Source organism: Nipponia nippon, unplaced genomic scaffold, assembly GCF_047370975.1.
Source record: "Nipponia nippon isolate SJK-2023a ecotype South Korea unplaced genomic scaffold, ASM4737097v1 scaffold_3, whole genome shotgun sequence".
Classification (NCBI taxonomy): Eukaryota; Metazoa; Chordata; class Aves; order Pelecaniformes; family Threskiornithidae; genus Nipponia; species Nipponia nippon.
The window spans coordinates 113,768,974-113,790,866 of NW_028262347.1; the positions used below are offsets into that span (position 1 = coordinate 113,768,974).

Genomic DNA, 21,893 nt, shown 5'->3' on the forward strand with positions numbered 1-21,893 from the left:
TGGTTAGATGAAGCCACATCTGCCCTGATTTATGGTTGGTGACGGTCTGTCTTGGAGTAAGAGCTTGGACTAGTGACATCCAGAGGTCCCTTCTGATAAATACTACTGAGATTGTGTTCCTTGGATCTGATGGCCCAGGGACTGCAGTGCTCTTTAGAAGCCAGAGATTTGTATGGCTGCACCTAATGTCAGTTCTGTGCTTGCTCTAGTTGTGCAGCTTGGCTGTCTTTGAGATTGCTGCTGGGTATGAATATCTCTAAACTTCGTTGCTTGCTATCTGCATTGTGGGCTGTACATCTGGTTTTAGCTCAAGCTAAAGGTGTTCTCAGTGTGCATATGCAGAGCTGAGCTCAGAATAACTTTCCTGCTCTGGGGTGTAGTATGTTATGATTCACCCATATCATGGAAGTAAGAGCCTGGTCTGGCACTGAAGGTGCTTGGATCTTCCTCCTCCCAAGAGTGCTGAAGTGCTGGGTAAGGCTGGTGGAATTGCTGGAGTAATGCTGGCCAAAGAACAGGCCAGGATCTGAGTTTAACAACCAGGAGAGAGAGGGAACATTTTAAGCTCAAAGGCATCTTCAAAGGGTTGTCTGACCTCTTGCACAAAGCAGATCAGAGCACTCTGTTCTGGGATTCTGAATAAAGCAAGGACTCGATGCACTGCCTTTGTTGCTTGCAGAGATGCCTTCTTAGCTGTATTTTCTCTGAGCTGGCTGGAACAGCTTCCTGAAAAGGATCAGAAAGCAAGGTGGCTAAGATGCCTTAGACTGAGGCACTTCTGCAAAGCATATCTGCAGTGGCATGAAGGAGTGCCGCTGGTTAATCACATAAGACACTGTTGCAACACTCCAACTCAGGGGCAGGAAATATACTATAAATTTCACCTTGCAGTTGGTTTGCTTTTCCTGCTTTCTGTACCCGCACCTGAAGTTCCTGCAGGTTTTCACAACTTGCAAGAGAAAAGAGATTCAAGCTCAGTATATCTTCTTCTAGGCTTCAGTCCATCTGCCTACTTATGTGGCAGAAATGCGTAGGTGGATTTCATTGCTGGTGTCACAGGTAGTGACAGACTGAGAGTAGACTGCTGGGTATGCTTGTCACCAGTTTCCAAGGAAGCTTGGATCAGATAACAGTTGTGTGTCTTGGGCATTTCTGCTAGTGATTTGAATTTATTCCAACTGAGTTGCATGATTTGTGTTGGTATGCCTTTCAAAAAACAGACCTACATCAGCCTTACACAAACAGAAGTGACTATGTGGTGAGGAGTGGTCTGCACCTGCAGTGAAGCTTACCTTAGCTGCAAGAAAGGGGCTGGGGGAGAATCCTCTTCTTGCAAAGGCTTATTTGAGCTGGCTTCTTTGCCATTTATGTCATGACAGATGAAGTGTCTTGGGAGGATCAGGAAGGTGTAGCCAACTCCTATATAGCCCATCTATATCTCCTGTGCTAAAGTGTCCGAGGAAGGCCAGGCTAAGTAATTATGGTTATCCTTTATGCCTATAAAGCATAGGAGCTGCACACTTAAGTTTGTTTCCCAAACAGTGCTGGGGCAGAACGAGGCAGCCTCCGCGTCTATGTCACAGACAGCTGTTGAGATTTTTGTCGGAGTAGAGGTTGTATCAATTCTGGTAGGGTTACTAGTTTTTCCTTTACTCCAAAACTGTCCTTTGGCTTTGGCTTTTTCTTCATAAAAGTGGAGTACTTGTTTGTGTAGAAGAATATATCTATGCATCTGCTGCCTTGCTATCTGCAAATATTTTTGCAAGGAGCAAAACACAACAGCATATGATATACCTGTGAGCCTTTTCACAAGACTGCTGTGAGCATCCTGTTGGGGAAATATATGCCAATCCCCAGCTTAAGATTAGACCCTGCATTCTGCTCACTCTTTGCATTTTTCTCCAAATGCAACAATAATGTGTCACTTTCTGTGTTGGTTAATATGGTGTTTTTCTGTGAAATTCTTTGTGCAATGCGCAATGTGTGTTGCTTTCCAACCACAGATGCATGCAGACACACACACACATGCAGAGAGACAGATCAGAGCTCAAATAAATCTGCACATCAGCACCTTCATTGAAATCAATGGAGCTAATCAGTTTCAACTAGCTGTGGATTTAGCCCATTTACTTTATAAATCAATGCAGTTTTCTTCTAAGATGAAAGATGCATTTTAAATCTAAGGTTATTGTTACTTATATCTCTGTAGTCTTCTGATGGAGAATGTAGGAAGTGAGTTACTGAATATTGTGTATCAGCTTTGTTGAGAGCTGACTCTTTTTCTTTTGAAATCTTTGCAGGCATATTATTATTATTGCTATTGTTATTGTTATTGTTTTTATTATTACTGTCATCACTAGCAATTTTTAAAACTATTCTTAATAGTCTGTAAAAGCCATAAAAAGAAATTTCACATGATACTTGCCATAAATGTTTAGAGAAATTCCTATCCACAGTGTTAAAGGAACTGAGGAGGAAAGAGACCATTTATAAAGCCCGTATGCAAACCATTTCTATGCAGATCACTTAGGTATTTCTCACAATGAGACTTTTAGTGAGCTCATCTGTAAGGGCAGTGTAGGATCATGCTGAGCTTGTGGAAGCTTTGGCTGAGAAGAAATCAATGCATTTCTATTGCTACTGGCCATTCTCTGAACCAAGATAACACATGGTGGTTGGAGGTACATGGAATTTATATTTGTGGGTAGAAATCTCAATGATTTCAAGAAGCTGATGAGAGGAGCACAACAGTTTGGGCTCAGCATACTCCAACTGACGATAGGATCAGTGGGAGCTCTTAGAGTAGAAGCAGGGCTGAGGCAGAGAGACCAAGACTGTGCTTGTGTTTGTGTATCGCCAAGCTGCGTAGGTTAGTGGCTTTTAAAGATTTGTCTTTCATCCTGGAAAATGCGTAATATTTCATCTAGCGGTCTTGGCTGATTCCTGTTAGGGAAAATTTCATCCACTGATTTGCATCAAAGTGGTCTGTGTTCAACTGCTTCCGAAAAATAATAATCTGAGGGGAATGTGTATTAAATAGCCATTATACTCCAACTATTATTAACATATTGCATTATTAACAATATTATCATAATACTATCTTATTGAAATCAGTATATCAGTAGAATGACTATTATTCCCAGCCTTAATTTTGTGGCACATCCTATGAGTGGGCTCTCTGGGCTGTAGGAAGCAGCAACAGTTTTAGCACAGAATTTCATACCACTTCATGGCTATTATGTGAGCAGTTGCAGTATCTGTCTGTATTGTATGAGCATCCTAGGCTTTTTGGATCTTCTGTGCTTTGTGCTGTGTATATGTGTCCTAAGACGGTTCTAAAGAACTTACCAGTATGGTAAAATCTGTAGATTTGTATGTAGGGGCACTATATGATTCTGAATATCTCAGTGTACTTTGAATTGGGAGCTGCTTTTAGTGGGGAATTGGACAAGATGTCTTGCAGAGGTCTGTTCCAACCGAAATTATTCTATGATTTTGTTATTTCATATGGTTATAAGGGTGCAAGAATGAATTATTTCCTTACAAGTATAGCTGAATGGGCTCTGCTAAGAATGTAGTTTTGTGACACACAGGGAAGTACCGCAAGACTGTGTGAGCTGGTCTAACTTGGAGCTACTGCCTAACCAAGGTGAATCCACTCTCCCTTCCTCCATTCCTGGCTGATCATCCACTTCTGTAGTTCCTTTCACTGTTGTTTTGACACTCATCTCATCTGACAAGATGGTCAGTTCAGCTCCTTTAGTGTCACAGCACTTCCAGAGATGTGTACCGAAGCACATTGCAGTGTTTGGTGCAGGTGTGAGGAAAAAAGCTGTAGAAAACAAAGGGTCCTTTAGGACAATAACTCAAATGTATAAAAGCGATGGGTTAGGCACATTCTTAGGTGACCCGATGAGTGCCTAGAAAGCACTAGTCTTGAAATCTACAGTTTTCTAACTTCTGTCCTGTAGCCCTCACTGGTGAGTAGTATCTTTTAACGATTTCACCTTCTAATGGGTCAGATCTAACATTTCTGTGTTGACAAGCCATAGGCACAGCATGTTACTTGCCTGAGGTTGTCCACCAGGGGAAAGGAATCAGATTGTATTCCCCTTCTAGTTGATTGTGATATATCCAAACAGAAGCAGTATTTCCTTGAAAGAGTTGCTACTCTGTACCATTCAAATCAGAGACAAGATGTTTTTGTGGGTCCAGAGACAGGCTTTATGTTGTTCCAGCTCTGACTCATAATTATTACCCCTGCCACTTCATCTCCTGTGCTAAGCATCTCTCCAAACCTACATAAAGAGAAATAACCTTTTTGCTTCACAGCCCTGCAGAGCTTTGCTGTCATTTTATTAGACTCATTATATGTGTGTGTGCAGAACTCATTTATAGATGGGGATCATTAAGTTTGTCTGTGCTGATAAATATATATTTATGTAGACACACCCACGTGTGTATATAAATATATGTCTTTCTATGTACGTATACTTAATGATCCATATATATCTGTGTATGCATCATTGAGCATTAACGTTTTCAGTGAGAAGATTTAATACAAGCTGATCTGCCAAAATTGTCGTGACTGCTGCCCTTGGCTATGTGTATGTTAGAAAACGTTCCTGGTTGTAAATGAATAGGTTATGAGCCCTGGCCCTTTCTAACACCTTCTCGTTTACATAGTCATGCAGCTTTACCAGAGATGAAGTGGGAGCATATTTTTTCCAGGAGACCCACAAAATTACTGTCAATCCATCACTGGGTGGCAGAAGAGTGGGGCAGACTGAATAAGTAATCAAGAAATGTTGGAAAAGGTGAGAAGAAGGTCAGGAGAGGTTTGAGGTGAGGAGAACATTAAGAGCACAGGCCATACTGAATCAGACCAGAGGTCCCTCTGGATCACTTCCATGCTCCAACAGTGGCAAGTAGAGGATGCTAAAAATATATATTAAAAAAAAAATATATTATTCCCTTGTACACTTTTCTCATTTACAGAGATTTGCAAATAAGGGACTTTCTTGGCCAAACATTATTCTTCGTATTTCTAAGACATTCATGATTTTTTTCTATATTTGAGGTTTTTTTCCCCTAATCCCTTTAAAAATTTAGCAGTCACATTAACCTGTGGCCCGGAGTTCCGTGAGTTAACTCTTATTCTGAAGAACTGACTGACTTGTGGAAGACATCAGCAAAGTATGTACAGGTATGAAGGCAACGTGGACAGATTCTGATTAGCGCTTAGCAGAGATTCAGCAAATTGAGTATGAGAGGGGCAACAGCTCCCAGGTCCAAGCTCCCACTGAGTTCAAAATTATGTGGGAGCCAAGAGTCATTTTCCTGTCACTTGCTGATAAGGTGATTATCATCTTTCCTCTGTAAGCAAGGCAACGTACACTGCCTTCTGTTCAAGTCTTGCTGTCACATTTAAAAGCTGATACAGGAAAGAAAATTACAAGCTGACACAATGTCCTTGAAAGACAGCCCCTTTGCTTAGGGGTACAGAGCTGCAGATCTGCCACCTCTGAGTGCTTGTGCTGAGAAAAGTAAGGCAAAACCAGAGAGGTGATAGGAAATGGTGCCTTTGCTGGGATGTGGTCAGAGGAGCTGGCCTTCTCCCTGCTGGGCCAGCCTTCGCCCTCCATAGCTGGCACCTGTGCTAGCAATCTCAGCAAACGAGAGAAGAGGTGGCTGGATAGCAGAAACACCAAGAGATTGTTTTTCCTAGAAGGAATTGAGGTTCTTGTCCAACATGCATAAAGAAAAGACACGGATACAGTGATTTTCAATTCCTGTGGCCCAGCAGAGGCCTTCAAACTCTCCTGCCATCAGTCTGGTCTCTTTTCACTTCACTCTGCTTGAGAAAAAGAGAAAAAAGCTGTCTGAAAAAAAGGCAGATTTTCTTCTGCAACTTCTGCTGCTGCTGCTGAGCTCAACAGAGGATTTGGTGAAAAGGAAATCTGGGGAAAGATTTCACCAGAGGTCTGTAAAAAGCTAAATCCACTTGCAGCTTCCAGTGCAGAAAACAACAAAAAGGTTCATGTATGGGGGCTGTTGTGAAGGATTCTGAACTCTATTTATCTTCACTTCTTTTGGGAACCCGAGCTGACCAGCCAGCCTGTGCATACTCTCAGGCCTACCAAAACTGTGGGGTTTTTGAGAGACTGGAGGGCAGATTTCAAAACCTGGTTTATCCAACTTGTGTAGGTACTGTTAGATACCTAGAAAGGACTGGTAGGTTTTAACTGCTGTCCCCATTGTGGTTTTCTCTCGCATTTCAGTTTTCCTTTCTTTTTATGTTTAGTGCAATATCTGTTTGTGCGACCAGCTTTATTATTGGCTATGGATTTTACTGCAAGGCTCTGATGTGTCCTTGTGAGTTCATTGCACTGTCCTCACTCATGGGGCTGTGCAAACTGTAGTGTGTAAGCCTAAATAAGGACTCTTCAGAACAGGATCCATGAATTAAAATGAATCTGTGAAAATAATGACTGCACACAGAAAGAAAAGTAAAATTTAGAACTTGATCTGAGAACAAAAATTACAAATATAATTATTAAGTTAGGAAACCAAAATGATTGAGAGATTATTGGCATTTGCTATAGTGAGCTGCATTCCTGTATCATCTGATCTAATTTCAAAACCTTCTGGAAGTAATGAATAGCTGGGACTGCGAGAAAATGATCAATCTGCTAATGCCATCAAGTGACTTTACAGTGGACGAGAAAATGTGTGTTATAGGAATTCCCATTTTATCCCAACAGATGATCAGTTTATACCCTGGAGTAAGACAGTTGATTACCCATATCATTATCTTTGTTTGCAAGACTTAAAAACGTTATTAATGATCACAGATTAATCAGCGTCACTTCCTCCTCCCATCTCCCTCCCTGCTAGAGGAGTACTCTATTTGTTAGCCTTTGGATTGCTGCATGAATTCACCTAAACAGCCCACAGAGGCACAATATTGATTGTGCTGCTGATAATTGCACTTTGAGCTGAGGTCTTACTGTGGCACCTGAATAGACAAATCAGGTGATGAGAACATCTGCTTAGAGTAATCTTTCTCAGACAGCATTGTGTGATTTATTGGACCTTAGGAAGAGGATGTCTGTGACCTGAGATCAGTTCCCAGCAGTTGTGCCATGTACTCAGAAGATTCCTTGCAGAAGCTATAACACATGGAGAAGGCATTGGGCTCTGTGGCATGTATTGTCTATCTTTGGCTTTCTGGGGCAAACATTACTCTCATGGGAGTCAAGTGCTATTTATGGACAGTAAATCAAATATCATGCTAAAGAAATCAACATTGTTAGTTGTACTCTGCAGGTAGGGAAATTAAGGCAGAATAAGGGACGTGCCCGTGGTCAGTCACTCAGCAGACTGTCATGGGGAGAGCTTGGCATTACATTGGGTCTCCTGAGTCCCAGATGAGTACCCCACTGTGCAGACTTTTCTCATTCCTTAAGGGGAAGGAGATACTGAGTAATGTCTGTAATGCTCAGACAAGGTGGATGGAGAGGTAAGCATGTGCAGGGAGGAGGACTAGAAAAAGGTGTGCTGACTGGAGGCTTTTATTCACTGAAGTGAATAACAAAAGCCCTTACAGAAGGAGCCAGAACGAGCAGCAGGGTGATACATGATTTCTTTTCCCTTAGTAAAAGGACAAGGGTTGCCTGCTGACAATACAATCCAGATATTCTCATCTAGAAGCTAATGTGCTTTGTTTCTTGTGCTTTCAAGTAAGGACAGATGGATTATAGGTTCTGTGCTGTCCTCCTGCTAGCAGCTGGGCTGGGCTGTACAAAGCACGCAGGCCTGGTGAGGGCTGTGTTAAAGGAGCAGCAGCTGCCCGAGCATTCATGCACCATTCAGGGAGTCACACACACACCACCCAAGACTTTAACTGCTAGGACCAGAGTCCCTTCACAGTGGGCAGCTCCATTGAGCTGACGGGTGCCCCTTTTTGACTCCTCGCTCACGCACACACTTGGGTGCTTTCTCTCCCCTCAGGCTCGACCCTAGGTTTCCCCAAAGCAGAGTCTCTGACACAACGTACACTAGGCGAATTTATTGAGTGGTACAGCAGTGAAGAGCAGCTTGAGCCGGGTGCCTCTGAAGAGGGACCTGGAACAAAGAAACCCCTGGGCAATTATACCCTTACAGTTTAAGTTCCCCTCCCCTCAGGCGACGGTTCGGTCCAATAGTAATATTTGGGTCTGGGGTTTTATCATAGAATCATAGAATGCTTTGGGATGGAAGGGACATTTAGAGGTCATTTAGTCCATCCCCCCTGCAAATGGCAGGGACATCTTCAACTAGATCAGGTTGCTCAGAGCCCCATCTATCCTGTCCTGGAATGTTTCCAAGGATGGGGCATCTACCACCTCTCTGAGCAACCCGTTCCAGTGTTTCACCACCCTCATCGTAAAAAATTTTTTCGTTGTGTTTAGTCTACATCTACCCTTCTTTAGTTTAAAACCATTACCCCTTGTCCCGTCACAGCAGGCCTTGCTAAAAAGTCTGTCCCCATCTTTCTTGTAGGCCCCCTTTAAGTATTGAAAGGCTGCAATAAGGTCTCCCTGCAGCCTTCTCTTCTCCAGGCTGAACAACCCCAGCTCTTTCAGCCTTTCCTCATAGGAGAGGTGTTCCATCCCTCTGATCATTTTTGTGTCCCTCCTCTGGCCTCCTTCTTATTCCTTATTGGATCCTTTCTCTGTCTCCAGGCAGGACATTCCTTTTCTTATCTTAATAGTTGCAGCTTCTGCTGATGGTTGTGGCTACCTCATCTTTCTGGTTTGCACCAGTTTCAGGGCCTTCCTTCATGTAGTGAGATAGGAATTAAGCATACGGTCAGCGTATCTAGGTGAAAGTTCACAGCTTGCAGTCTAAGGCTTCAACAGGTCTTTGGATTCTTATTTGAGCTAGAAAGTGACTTCTACAACAGGTGTACAGCCAGGGGTAGGGTGCTATGCACACATACGTTCCTCAGAGTCTTTCACCTTTCTGCTAGAGCAAGCCATGAAATATTCTGGTGCCCTGATCCCACCAGCCCTCAGGGGACTGAGAAACCATATGGACTCAGCACCTTTTCAGCTCAGCCTGGCCCTGATCCTGCACAGGGCAGAGGGTAGTACAGCACACCAGCTTTTCTGGGAGCTGGGAAGGCTCAGCGCTGGGTTGGCTGCAGAGTTCACTCTAGCAGATTTTTCATTATTGGGCTGCAGTGAGTGGTAGAGAGCACCTCTCCAGAGCAGCCATACCATAGTCTGAGGCATCTCGCATAGTTCAGGTAGTGCTGGAAGCCTTTATTCCTGAGGAGAGCTTGTCCTCATTTGATCATTGTATATGGTTTTCTTGTTTCATGATCCTTTGACCCAAACCTGTGAAAATTTCCCCACTATAACTGGTCAGCCACATCCTCATGCTGTTGCCCAGCCAGGTACAATTCTCATCCCCTCTTCTGACTCTTCTGTCTGATGCCCTGTGCCAGGCAAAGCTTGTCATCCCAATCCACCACAAACTGTCCCTGTCACATGTGTTTGGAGCTTACATGTTCTGAGCAATGGCTTCCGCATTTGTGTTGGTCATCTCTGGTTGGAAATCTGCTGATTCATAGGATGAAAGATTGAAATGACTGAACATGCTGTGTTATCCAGCTTCTGCCGAAGGGGCAGCTCCTCCCTCTGTTGAGACCGCAGACCCGTTAGTGGAGGAAACACTCAGATTGCTGATACCTGGTAGTACCTTTTCTAGAAGGGGAAGGCAGAATCTTCTGGTTTCAAAGCTGTCAGAAACTAGCTGTCTTTCATGAGTGCATTGAAGAAGAGAGAGAATACTTCTGAAAAACAGCATTAAAAATTAATGTGCTTTCCCATCGCCCTTCTCAGGTGTCTCACACTCCCTTTCATGTTGCTGGGATTTCTTCTGAAGCAATTGTCATGTAAAGTGGTTTGGGAACATTGGCAATAATTTTTTTAGAGACCAGATTTCAAAAGTTTTGATTTGTCATTCAGTAAGTTCTTATTTTGATAGCACTTTGTATTAAAAAAAAAAAAAAATCCCTGTCTCCCCCATTGCCTTGTGCATTATTTGTGCAGCTAATGGAGAAATCGAGCCCAAGCTGTAGGGCTGCTTCATAATTATACGTTGTGCAGATTACTTACTAATTGCACTTGGCATTACTTGCTAACTAAAAAAGATCATGCTGTACCATGTCATTTGCAGTGGTTTTCCTCTTCTGCTGGCACTTTAAAGGAAGTGCCCATTGAGCTGATGAACAATCGTAGGACCGTTTTCCAAAGCTGAGGGAAAAGGGTCTGCCATGATTGTACTGCAGGATTTTTATTGCAAGATTTTGGTTTTTTCTCTGTATTCACAGAAACTCTTCCCCTGTCCCATCCACCCCTCCTGACCCAGAGTCTGACAGTGGTGCAGATTTCCATCACCAGTTCAATATGGATTGCTAGGCAGTGAATCTGGCCAACACTTTGAATTTCTCTTCTGTGGAAAATCTCCATGTCATGACATTCAGTTTCAGTTGGACATGGAAATAAACCACTTCCTTCAGATTTCATCTGCATGAGAAATTCTGTGAAATTCTCATTTGACCCTTCCCCTTGAGAAACAGAATACACACCAAGATTTTTCTTGAACAGTTTTGTCATCATGCAAGCTGCTATCTGCTGTTGGTATATTCTTGGTAGTTTCACGGCTGCTGTTTTTTCTCCCTCTGAATAGTAGCAATAGTACAAGGCCTTATATCTGAGACGGTCTATAGGAATTACATTCATTTGTACCAGCTGAAAATCTAGATCCAAAGGGATGGTATATTTTATTTGGAAGAAAATGCATATCTTCTTTCTAGAAAAAATGCCATTTTTCCTACTCTCTTTCCATCTTTCTATCCACAGACAGAAGCAGAGAAGCCCTGAATCATCACCCAGTTGCCCTCAGGCTACTGTTCCTAGTTAACAGGTCAGCCAAAAGCAACTGAATTAAAAGCTCCAAAGTGGCTCTTAAAGACCATATTTATTGTTTAGGAAAAAAAATTAGACAGTGTTTTTTGTTGGCAATTGCCTGCCTTTCTAGTGTCATCTTTCATCTTTTATGTTTCCTTTGTTTCCAGTCTCCTGCTCCCTGCATCATCTTGCCAGTCACGAGATGGTATAACTCTCACTATCCCTCTTCCACTCTCCCTAATTGCTGATCTGTGTCTCTTTCAATTAGGTTCTGCTTCCTTGTCTCCATCCCTTTCCATCCAATTTCCATGTAACCAGTGACCTCCTTTAATGCTAATTCCATCTAAACCCTAATAAAAAACAATCGGGAGGTTACACAGCCCATTTGGTTTTCTCTAAAGTCATGGTTTATGTTTAATTCATCGGGAAATAGCTCATCTCTCACTCCCCATTCATAAAACCTAACCCCGCTGGCACAATTTGAAACTGTTCCATTGCCGCTTGTGTGTTTTTGGCCCTAACAGCTCAGCCTGCACATAGGAGCTAGTCTTGCTTTACTGCTGCTTTCTTACACAGATGGCTTCACATCCAGGTTTAGTAACAGGCCCTCTTTTTTGTGTGCAATCGTTAGCATTTACTTTTATTGTCTCAAAAGCTGTAAATATCAACAAGTGATAGAGGCATGTTTATGTACCAAGTCCTTCTGTAAGTGTGTGCACTGAGGCAGGATCTCTAGCATAGGCTCACCATTTTCCCAGGTAATGTAGGATCAGGGTAGCCCGGCTAGTGGGGAGAAAAATCCAAACCAAATCAAGGCAATTATGGAAGTGAGAGAACCCTGTACAGGGACACAGTTGATTCTCAGCTAGACCTAATATGTTTGGCTGGATCTTGGCTCTTTCAGTTAGGCCATCCCCCCACCTCTGCTCTGTGTTACCTGGCACTCTGAATCAGAGGAAATGGCAGAGACTGGTTTGTGTTGCCTCCATGTATTCATGCCATGTTGATGCTGAACTAATCAATTCTCCTGGAGCATGGAGCACTGGGGTATAAAGTACAATAACCAGCAGGAAACCACAACTCAGATCTGGATAGGCTTCTTAGCTCTATCTCAGTGCTGGTTGTATAAGTGCCAGAATAGGTCTTGCAGAAGAGCTTTATTCTCCAGGCTTGCAAGAGCCACAGGAATGGAAATGGAGAGCTTAGACATATGCAGGCTTTACCTGGCAACCACTCAGGTCCACATCTAGGCATCATGCTCAAAAGTTAAATGCCTTTAGAGTTCATGAGAGCAGACCAGCCAAATTTAAATAGCTCTGGTCCTTGACTTTGCACTGATGGGTCCAAGCCGATGCTGCATGGACCTACCCAGGGTGACTCAGGGTCAGCCCATCTGATACCTGTCCTAGATGCTTGTAGAGAGGATTTCTCCAGTCTGTGCTATGCCACTACATTGAGGGTGGCGTTGACCAAGCCCTGCTCGTGAAACCACATTGGTGATACTTGCTGGAAAGGGAAGGTGGCCTTCGATACTTGGTTAGCTCTTAAAATTGCAGCAGTAGCAACATGTGCTTCTGTATGCTGGACATCAAAGAGAGGATGGGCTCCTTCAATCGTGGTGAATTAACCACTCAGTGTGATTGCCTAGATCTGGGGCTCCCCCTGGTTTTGCTGAGATAACTTCATCCCCTTCTGGGGACTAGAAAAAAACCAACACACTTGTTTCCCTGCCAGGAGGTGGTTCTTCCAGATTGTGCTTCACAGCATTTCTTGGGTCACCCCATTAAATAGCTATTTCTGGCATTACCTGTTAGAGGCATAGATGGAAATAAAGAGGGATTTTAACTGGAATCAGAGGGCAATCTTGCTTCACTTTCTCTCTCTCCACATTCCCAGAACAAAAGCGCAGTCAGGTCAGCTGAAACATGTACTGATTTGGGTGATTTTACTATTTGGGTTTTTTTTGCTTGCTAAGACACTTCCTCTGCAAGCATTTTTGTTTTACAATAAAAAGGGAAAAAAAGCAAGGTTGGTTTCAGGCTTTCCTAAATGAAACAGTCTATTTATGATGACACTGCAATTAGCTTTTTCTTCATTATTATCAATTAAAGTATATATTTGGCGCTCTTTCTATCTAGTTTTCTGTTGATCCATCCATCTGCTTGTGTAGTTCATCTCAAAAGGTACTGTCTATTAAGTGTATTTATATTTTGTGCTTTTATTTTTAGGTATTAAAAATGCTTAAAATGTAAACAGTCTATTCAGTAGGGCTTAATCTTGTTAAAAATATGACTTCAGAGCCCCCAGGCTACTTTGTAAGAAGCAAAATGAGGTACCTTTTCATCTCTCTCACCTTGTTGATGTCCACTGAAGGAAAAATGCTTCAGAAAGGAGGGTAAATTTGATGTTTTGTGTAGTGAAGATGATCAGCTGCTTCCTTCCTTTGTATCTTCAGACATCTGTCTCACTGGTGGGCACAGCTGAGGACAGGAGGCCTCACCAGAGACTTTGACCGTTATCTCCCATTACATGCAAAGGAGCTAGGCTGACTAGCGAAGATGAAAGTCCTCCGTCAATATCCAGACCAGACCAGCCAAGTACAGACAGCTTCAATGCACGCTTGCTCCATATAATGTCCTGCCAGTTTCCTTCAGAAATGATAGAAGGGACTTGATTTAGGCATGGGAAGACATTTCTATTTCCATGCTTGGGCAGCTCATCTGAAACTGCCAGCAGGGATAGATCCAGGTGGATACAGCTGATGCCTTTCCTGTGAGCAATACAGGAGCTATACTTGAGAAGATCTATTTCTCATGCCCTAGTCAGGGACAGGGATCGAATCTGTGGACCAGAGGTGGATGAGCTGTTATCTTGTGACCCTCAATGCATTCTGTTGAACTGTCAGGAATGAGCAGTATTGAATTACATAAAAAGCACAACTATCAACAATGCAAGGAATGATAAGGCAAAAGCAATGCAATTTGACAAGAGAACACTGTATAAATGTAAAAAGCCTTTTAAATAGTATCTGTATAAGGTTATCCAGTCAGTATATGCTACATTTGTAAGTTATTGTGTATTTAAAAAATTAATGAAAGATATAATTATAGCAGCATTACCAATGACCTTTTCCAAAATGACTCCATCATGAATCTATAAGCATTTCAGAATTGTTTTCCAAGTTGCTAGTAATTTTTTTGCAAATTAATGACATCCAGCCCTGGCAATAAAAGCCTTGCCTTGTTTCTCCAAAGAAGGGATTGGAAAGCATTTTCTGGTTTCCTAGCAATGGTTTCACTGTGAGTTATGCATAGAACCAGTTGAGAAGATGCTGTCCTATTAGCTAAGATTTTATGTGGAATTTTAACTGCTTACTCTGAGGGACAGAACAAAATCTATCCTGTCTAAAACCTGTAAATTACCATTCCATGGCTTAGGTTGAAGAACCTTTGTTAAATTGAGCTTAGTCAGAAAACCGACTCTGTCTAAATGCTATCTGGGCTCTTGTATTTATTGCTTCTCAAGGACTTCCAGATCAGACTGCTTAGATGAAAAAAAACAAAACATACTTTTTGTGTTGGCTTTCCAGAGTCGGACCTTGAAAACCCATCTCTCTTCTTTTATCTTCTATTCTTGCAACAAGCAATTACGAGCTTTCAGTTAGACCATGGCAGACAAAGTTATTGGTGCAAAATTCATAGTACATTATGTCCCCTTTTCCCCTGTATCATCTTGATAGTTTAGCTGTATTTATTAAAAAAAATCCACAGCCCTAATTTAGTGAGCAAAGTAAATTAGAAACAAAGGCACATGGGAATCAGATAAGATAAATGAGATGGTATCTTCAAAGAAATACGAGAAGTCACCAGTTGAGTAGGGAACAATAAACTCCCACCAATCCCTTTTTCCATCTCTTTCCTTGGGACTTGTTTTGTTTCTAAAAGAGAGGGGCTCAAAAAAAAAGAGAGAAAAAACACTTCACACTGCTGAGGTAATGAGCACGCAAGATTTTTCCATCTTCATCCAACAAGAAGTCATTATCTTCCGGACACTACCTTCTGTCTTGCCTTTTACAGCTTTTCTAGATCAGCTACATTGGATACAGAAATCAGATGTACGTGCTGGAGCACTTAATGCTGAACACTTACTGACAGCTGAACACTAGCAATTTTAAGATGTTGCAGCTCTTTGCTGTCTGCCCAACCCTCTCTGTTGGGCCTGGCTGCCCCAAAACAGATAGGGTGGGGAGGGGTCATGTGCATACACCTTAGTCACTATGGAAAAATATCCAGTGATGTAGTTCACAAATTGACGAAAGCAGGGTTCAGCTGCAATACCTAATTTTGCCCAGTCAGGGTTTGTTCCCTGTGGTGGTTTGTTTAGCCCATTTTTAATTCCGCAAAAGATGAGGGTTTTCATCACTTCCCAAGGAAAGCTGTTTGAGAGTCCAGTGGAGCCCCACAGATAAAATAGAACTCTTTTCCACTCCTTACATTTGCTTACTCTCATAGAAGTTTCAAATGCACGACAGAGTCATCTTGAAATGTAACATAACCTTCATCATGTTAGCTGGTCAAGCAAAAAGTGCTGTAGGTGTCTGGGTTGCATTTATTGCTAGTGAGCAGTGCTCATGGGTGCGGTTGCTTGATACGAGCAGCTCTTATCTCTGAAGGCTGCGCTGCAATGGTTGATCAGGCTTAAGCAGCTTTTTATTAGCAAGGGGGGGGGAAAGTTACTACTTTAGGAATCAGGTGACCCAGAACCATCTCTCCAGCACAGAGGAAAACATCCCTCTCTGTTCACACTCCTCTAATTACATTTAGTGTAGTATTGTTTCCATCTAAATTATAGCAATTATATACAAAGATCTTCTTTGAAATCATTTAATTAAAGAGTAGCTAATGATCTGTGCTTTTGGAATGCTAATATATTGCTTTCCACTTAGGAGACCTTGTTTTTTCCATTAGTTGTCATTATCATGGAGAATTTCAATGGCAGAGATTGTTTTTTTTTTTTAGCTTGTTTTAACATATTTAAAATGCAAGTGGTTCTGGAAATTTTTGTAGCTTACAAAGTACAAAGAAGCCTTCTGCTGTCTTGCTGGACAGTTAGCTAAGGGTCAGTCTGAAGAACAACATTTTCCTTGAGATGCATTGTCTGCTGAAGTGTTGGGTTTCTCCAGCCCTGTTATCTTCTGGGTTCAGGCAAGTGTTCGTGTTTGATTATGTTCTTCCCTCCTCTTGCTATGTTTTGTGTTTAATAAACACCCAGGTCAAATCCTGGACTGGTATAAATCTGCTGGACTAAATAATTTCTGCCTGCTGAATTGCTGCTTTGTGGGAATGACATTTCAGTCATGCATCACATCCAGGACAAACAAGATTCCTGGGAGAGCTGCCCAGCTGTGCAATACCATGAGAAGATGTGCACTCTGTAAGCCTGTGTGCTGAAAGCAGTTGTGGCATAAGAGCTGGTGGGATTTACCCAGTGCCAAGAGAAAGTAGGGAGGGGAGCTGGAGTTAGAAGTCCTACTTGAGTACAGTTTGGGAGGCCTTCTTCATTCCCCCTCTGTGCTGTTTCCTCTTCCTCCGTTCTCCCTCCTTCTCCCAACAAGTGCCCTGGCACCCCATGTTGCTATGGTTTCTGTGGGCTGATTTTGGTCCAGGATGTCACTTCTGTGTTGAGGAACAGGAATTACAGTTTCTTCTGTAGCTTTGCCTGAATGCGGTGGTGTTTCCTGTTGCTAGTATCCCACAATTAGGACTACACTAAGAAATGTTCTGAAGAGCCAGCAACAATCTACCTAATAAATCCATTCCTACACATAAGTCCTTCCCCACCTACTCATTTCTAACCTGTGTACACATTTGTCACAGGTTCTTCTTGCATTGTGTTCTTTTCCCTCCTTGTCAGCTTCTTGGAGCTTGCCTCTGTGAGGCAGAACTTGGATATAGAAAGGTGTCCACAGCAAACCCACAAGTCCAGGCTCTCAGATTTCCCCCACCTCCTTTCTCTCCCTGATACCCATGAGCTGAGACAGGTCTAAATGGGAGAACATGACTGATTCCTGGATGGTCTCTGTTTTATGAAAAACAGCACAATGCAGAGGAGTTTTGGTGCAGGCTACAGTCTATAGGAATAGTTTGGGCAGTGAGGGGAGAGCAAAGCCAACAACCCTGTGTGATTACAGTGTAAATGAAGATGAACTAGAGTAAAGAATGGCAGCACGCTGGGGACACAGCAGGATCTGGACTGTAGTCAGTGCTTAGAAACTCAATAGATGTTTTCTCTTTTGTTTCTTTTTCGCTTTCATAGGGAAATTCGTAAATCATCTCTCTCTCCCCCTCTTTCTTTTTTAGTCTGGAATAATTAAAAAAGCAACAACTTTAATCTCGTAAGTAGCTTGGGTAAAAAAATATAGGTTAGAGAAAGATTTGGTATAAGGAAAAAAAGCATTCTTTCTCTGCCCTCTGAATCTCACAATAAAGGTGATACAATGACATTTGCTGTTTCGTGAGTGTCAGAAAAGATTTGGGTTTCAGTACATACAGAATTTTTAAAATCTGGAACTTGTATTTTAGATGAGTTTTTAGGTTCTTTTATATATTCATTTGAGATAGCCAAGAAGCTGGCATACTATAACGACAAATCAACTTGATCGTTGTCGGTTTTTTATTGTTTATGTGTACTGAGATGTTCCCCTGGCAGTGAGAAGCTGCAGTTTTTGTTAATGGCTTTTAAAGTCTGGTCACCCGTGTCCCTGCCCTAATCTCCTCGTATTACACACCTCTTTGGAAATCCAGCTGCAGCTGATGGGAAACCTGCTTCTTACTGAGAAAATCACAGCTGGCCAAGGGAATAGGAAGCTGTTACTTGATCGAAAACTGAACACCCTGCAGAACTCATGTGATGTTTCTGGATGGATGGAGTCTTTTGTCTGGGTACCTAGTGTTATTTATTAATTAAACCATGTTTTTGCTATGATTTTGCTTTCTTTGGTGAAGGTGCAAGCTTTCAACATGTAGAGTCCCTTAGTATTTGTGGTGATGGTACTTTGGTGATGTATACCATCAGTGCTTACTGTTGTTTTGGTCCTTCCCTTCCAGACACTTAAGCATGCACATAGCTTTCCCTGCAGGTGAAGGGGTGCCATATAGTTAGGATGGCATTTAGAGAGACCTGTGTTCAACAACCAGCTCTGCTACCAACGTTCTGGGCCAAACTTGGGCAGAACCCTCTGGTGCTATTCAATTTTATATGATCTCTTTCATCACCCCATTAATAACAGATCTGTGCCTCAGTTTTAAATTACAGTGTGAGTCCTTCTCCCACTATTTTTGAGTTCTCACCCTGCAGCTCCAACTGCTCCTGTATATTGCCTTACTCAGTACAAGCCTCGTGTTGCCCTGGAATTGTGTGGGAAAATATGTCATTTTCATCCTGAAAATCAATTTATTGCTTAGCTAGGTGAACCATGGAGCGTTATCAGTGAATGCTGATGATGAGTGACCTCCTCAAAAGAATTAAGAAAAAACTACTGATAACCTTACAGTGGTGATCACTTATAATTCCATCCCTACTAGCCACAGTCAGCATTCACCAGGTGGAAGGGAAGCTACCGTGTTTGCAGGTCGCTTGCCTACAGTCCATATCCCACATATGTTATTTCAGGTGTTTCTTTTACAAGTCATTAAGTAGTAAGTTTGTGCGACACAAAAGTTCAGCAGTAAAGAAACTGAGTCAGCTAAGAAAGGCTTGATTTTGAGACAACCAAACCTATGTATTCATCGGAATAGCTCCCTTTATGTTAGATGCATTAATTTCTAGTCTGGTTGTTTATTGTTCTGAGTGATACCTAGCTGTCAGTATTAGACACAGGGCCCATTGTGCTAAGTACTACAGGCATGGAAGACCTTCCAACACAGGCTGTACAAGGGGTCAGGCAAAGGCTAAACAATCCAAGGATGTTACAGAAACAGGAAAATGTTATTCATGACTAAATAACATTTTCTGGCATTAAGCTCCAAGACTGCATTTTGGTTTCTGTAGTCGAGATTCATGAGAAATTATTTGCTTAATGGAAACATATATCTGGATGACTCTGGTTCTTTCTTTCTCTCCCATGCTCAGAGTTTTTGGGCACTTCAGTCTCCGTTCTGAATGGCAGCTGGTCAAGGTGGACTACAAGTCTATTTTCAGCTGGAGGTGTAACAAAGATGACTACCAAACCTGGCATCTGCACAATCAGGTATTCCCATTGTGTAGGGAGGGGATGAGGGGGGGCTCCTTTTCCCATACTTTGTGTTGCCAGGTAGGAATGTATTTGTTCTTTTCAGCAGAGCATATGGATTTTTTGCATCCATAAAGTCACAGTTCTAACCTGTTGATGCTTTACTTCCCCTGAAGCATGTGCATGAATAAACATGGGGCCAGTCTTCTCCAGGCAAGTTAGGGAGATAGTTAACTTCTCGTTCTATGAAAATATTCCATTACACCACCTAGATCTTCTTGCCCTCAGTGCTCAGGGCAATGTAAAACCTCACCTTGTGACTGAATTGTAGGAGACATTGAACTCTTTTGTAGCTCTTTCAGTGACTCATGAAAATAATTTTCTTTCACTTTACCTCCATTTTCCCTATTCAAAAATGAAAATAAAAACATTTATTCATCCTTCAGGTCCTGCAGGTGTCTGTAAAACTCTGGGGAGCCCTTGAATAAAAGACACCAGAGAAGACCAAATTATTTCATTTTATTCAAGGATACATTCTTTGCTTTTCATACATTCTGGCTTATTTTCATGCTGGATATATTTAGGTCCTGAAGCCACTATAATTGAGAGAGCTCAATACCCTCTGAAGATTACTTATGGGTTACTGGCCACCAGTATGATGTCCCACTCCCTGCAAGGCAACATAACTAGAGCCAGAACTATTGGCACTGTGATATTCCTGAATGAAATCCATGAATTAGAAAAGAGCATTAATTTGGCAAGGATGTATCAGATAACTGAAGTCATAGAATTGAATAAATGAAAATAATTTAAATGAAAGAAAAGGGAAAACGTGTGTGTAACCAGGCAGCCATCTTGGGAATCACTGTTAATGGGAAAGAGAAATGTTTCAATTAGGTGTTTTCTTTTTTTCTTACTTCTGTGCAGACAAATTATTTCTACATCAGAGAAAATTCTGTTTATAGCAACTCACCTAAATGTCAAACGTTTCTTTTAGATTAGCTACTCCCAGTAGTGCTCTTGGAAACCTTTGTGTTCAAAAAGCCCAGTATAACACACCACGAAAATTATTTGAGGTCTATAACAAAGCCAGGTCTATCAAGGAAAGAGGAGGGGAGCCAGAACTCCTGGGTTCCACACCTAGATTTTGTCCCTGCCCTGGGTTTCAGGCTTGGGCACTTCTTCCCATAGTAGATTTCACCTGACGCATGGAAGAAACCCTGGAGTACATCCACATTGTCTTTTCAGGATAAATCATATGACTAGACACATTGGTGGATGCCTTCTGAAATATGGCATAACTGGGTGCCTGCAATGGCTTGGGCATCCAGGCTTTTTGGGCACATTGTCATTAGCATCCCAGCTCAATGCTGAACACACTGCACTCATGGGGCTTCCCAAAGTCGCTTTTGATTTTGCAAAGCCACAAAAGGGAACTAGACTCAGCTCCCAATGGTAATCACATGCTTTCATTGTGTTTTGTGTATTTTGACATAATGCTCCATTTAGGGCCCAGCTGCCACTACAACACTCTGTTTTTCTTTCTCCTCTTGTTCGTTGGCTGCTGAAGGGGGAGCCTTGTGTTATGGGAGAGAGGAAGATCTATAAAAAACGCAAGCCTGGAGCCCAGTGTTCCCTAGGTCGGGACTATTCCCAAACTGTGGTGTCTGAACCATGTGTCTGCGGTCAAGGGGACTTTGAGTGGTGAGTATTTGACTCCGGGGACTTTTGCAGGGACTGTTCTTGTAGCGTTGGCAGTGACCGAGCTCCTGCCCAGACAGGAAACCTTGCAGAGAAACTGGGTCTCATGCAGCTTTGTGGCTCTGATTGTACCATATAGCATAGATGTAGTCCCCATACCTGTTGTGTGAGGGAAGTGTCCCCTTCATCTGCGGGAGAGATTTGTTAATCTCCGTGAGAAATCCAAAGCTGGAATTCAAAAGCAGAAAATTGCAAGTACTGATTGACATTTTTTTGTTCATCATTCTAGAAGAGTGACAGCCAGGACTCTTCTCTGGTCCAAGGCATGTACCTTACAGGAGAAAGAGGGAATTTCTCTGTCCTCACTTCCAAGGTCATTGAATACCTAGGGAACAAACTAGGAAAACATGGACATTTTTATCATTATTCCTTTGAATTCCTGGAAACCGTTTGTTGCTTGTTAGCAATGTTTTATTGAGAAATTTCTGAAAGGGCGTCTGTGACATGACTGTACAGCCCACCCTTGCCAGAGGTAGCTATTTGTTTTGCATAAATATTGGTGTTTCTAGCTTAATGGGGCCATAATTTCCAAACTGCTTTAAGGTCACTTTGAAATCAGCTTAAAAATAAAACAGGGAAAAAATGAACCACTGCTTGATATTGCTTGACAATCAGGGATAGGAGATGGGAGAATGCATAACAGTCAGGATCTCTGCACAAGGAATTCCTACAGGGAACCTGTGATAGGCAATGTTTCAAAGATTTAAGACTGTCAATAGCTGTGATGTTTGAGTGTAAATGATCAGAATGTCATTTAAATGGAGTTCAAAATACTCTGAAAGCAGATCAGCTGAGAAAACATTTTCATTTTTATAGTAGGTTATCAGGATCAGTGTCTGACTTGGTATCGATGTGGTTCCTGAAAACTTCACTTACCTTTGAATCCTTCCTGAAGAGGTGTGAGGCATGAGATCTGCATACTTATTTGGACGTAGGCCAGC

General features: G+C 42.2%; 1 protein-coding gene across 1 annotated transcript in view; it reads left to right on the forward strand.

Annotated features, from left to right (window-relative positions):
- The window catches only part of SORCS3 (sortilin related VPS10 domain containing receptor 3), a 321,133-nt gene that overhangs the window by 265,646 nt on the left and 33,594 nt on the right, over positions 1-21,893 (forward strand). The window contains exons 15-16 of the mRNA XM_087766350.1: positions 19,092-19,209; positions 20,762-20,895. Coding sequence (XP_087622476.1) covers positions 19,092-19,209; positions 20,762-20,895 — 252 coding nt within the window. The remainder of the gene's footprint in view (positions 1-19,091; positions 19,210-20,761; positions 20,896-21,893) is intronic.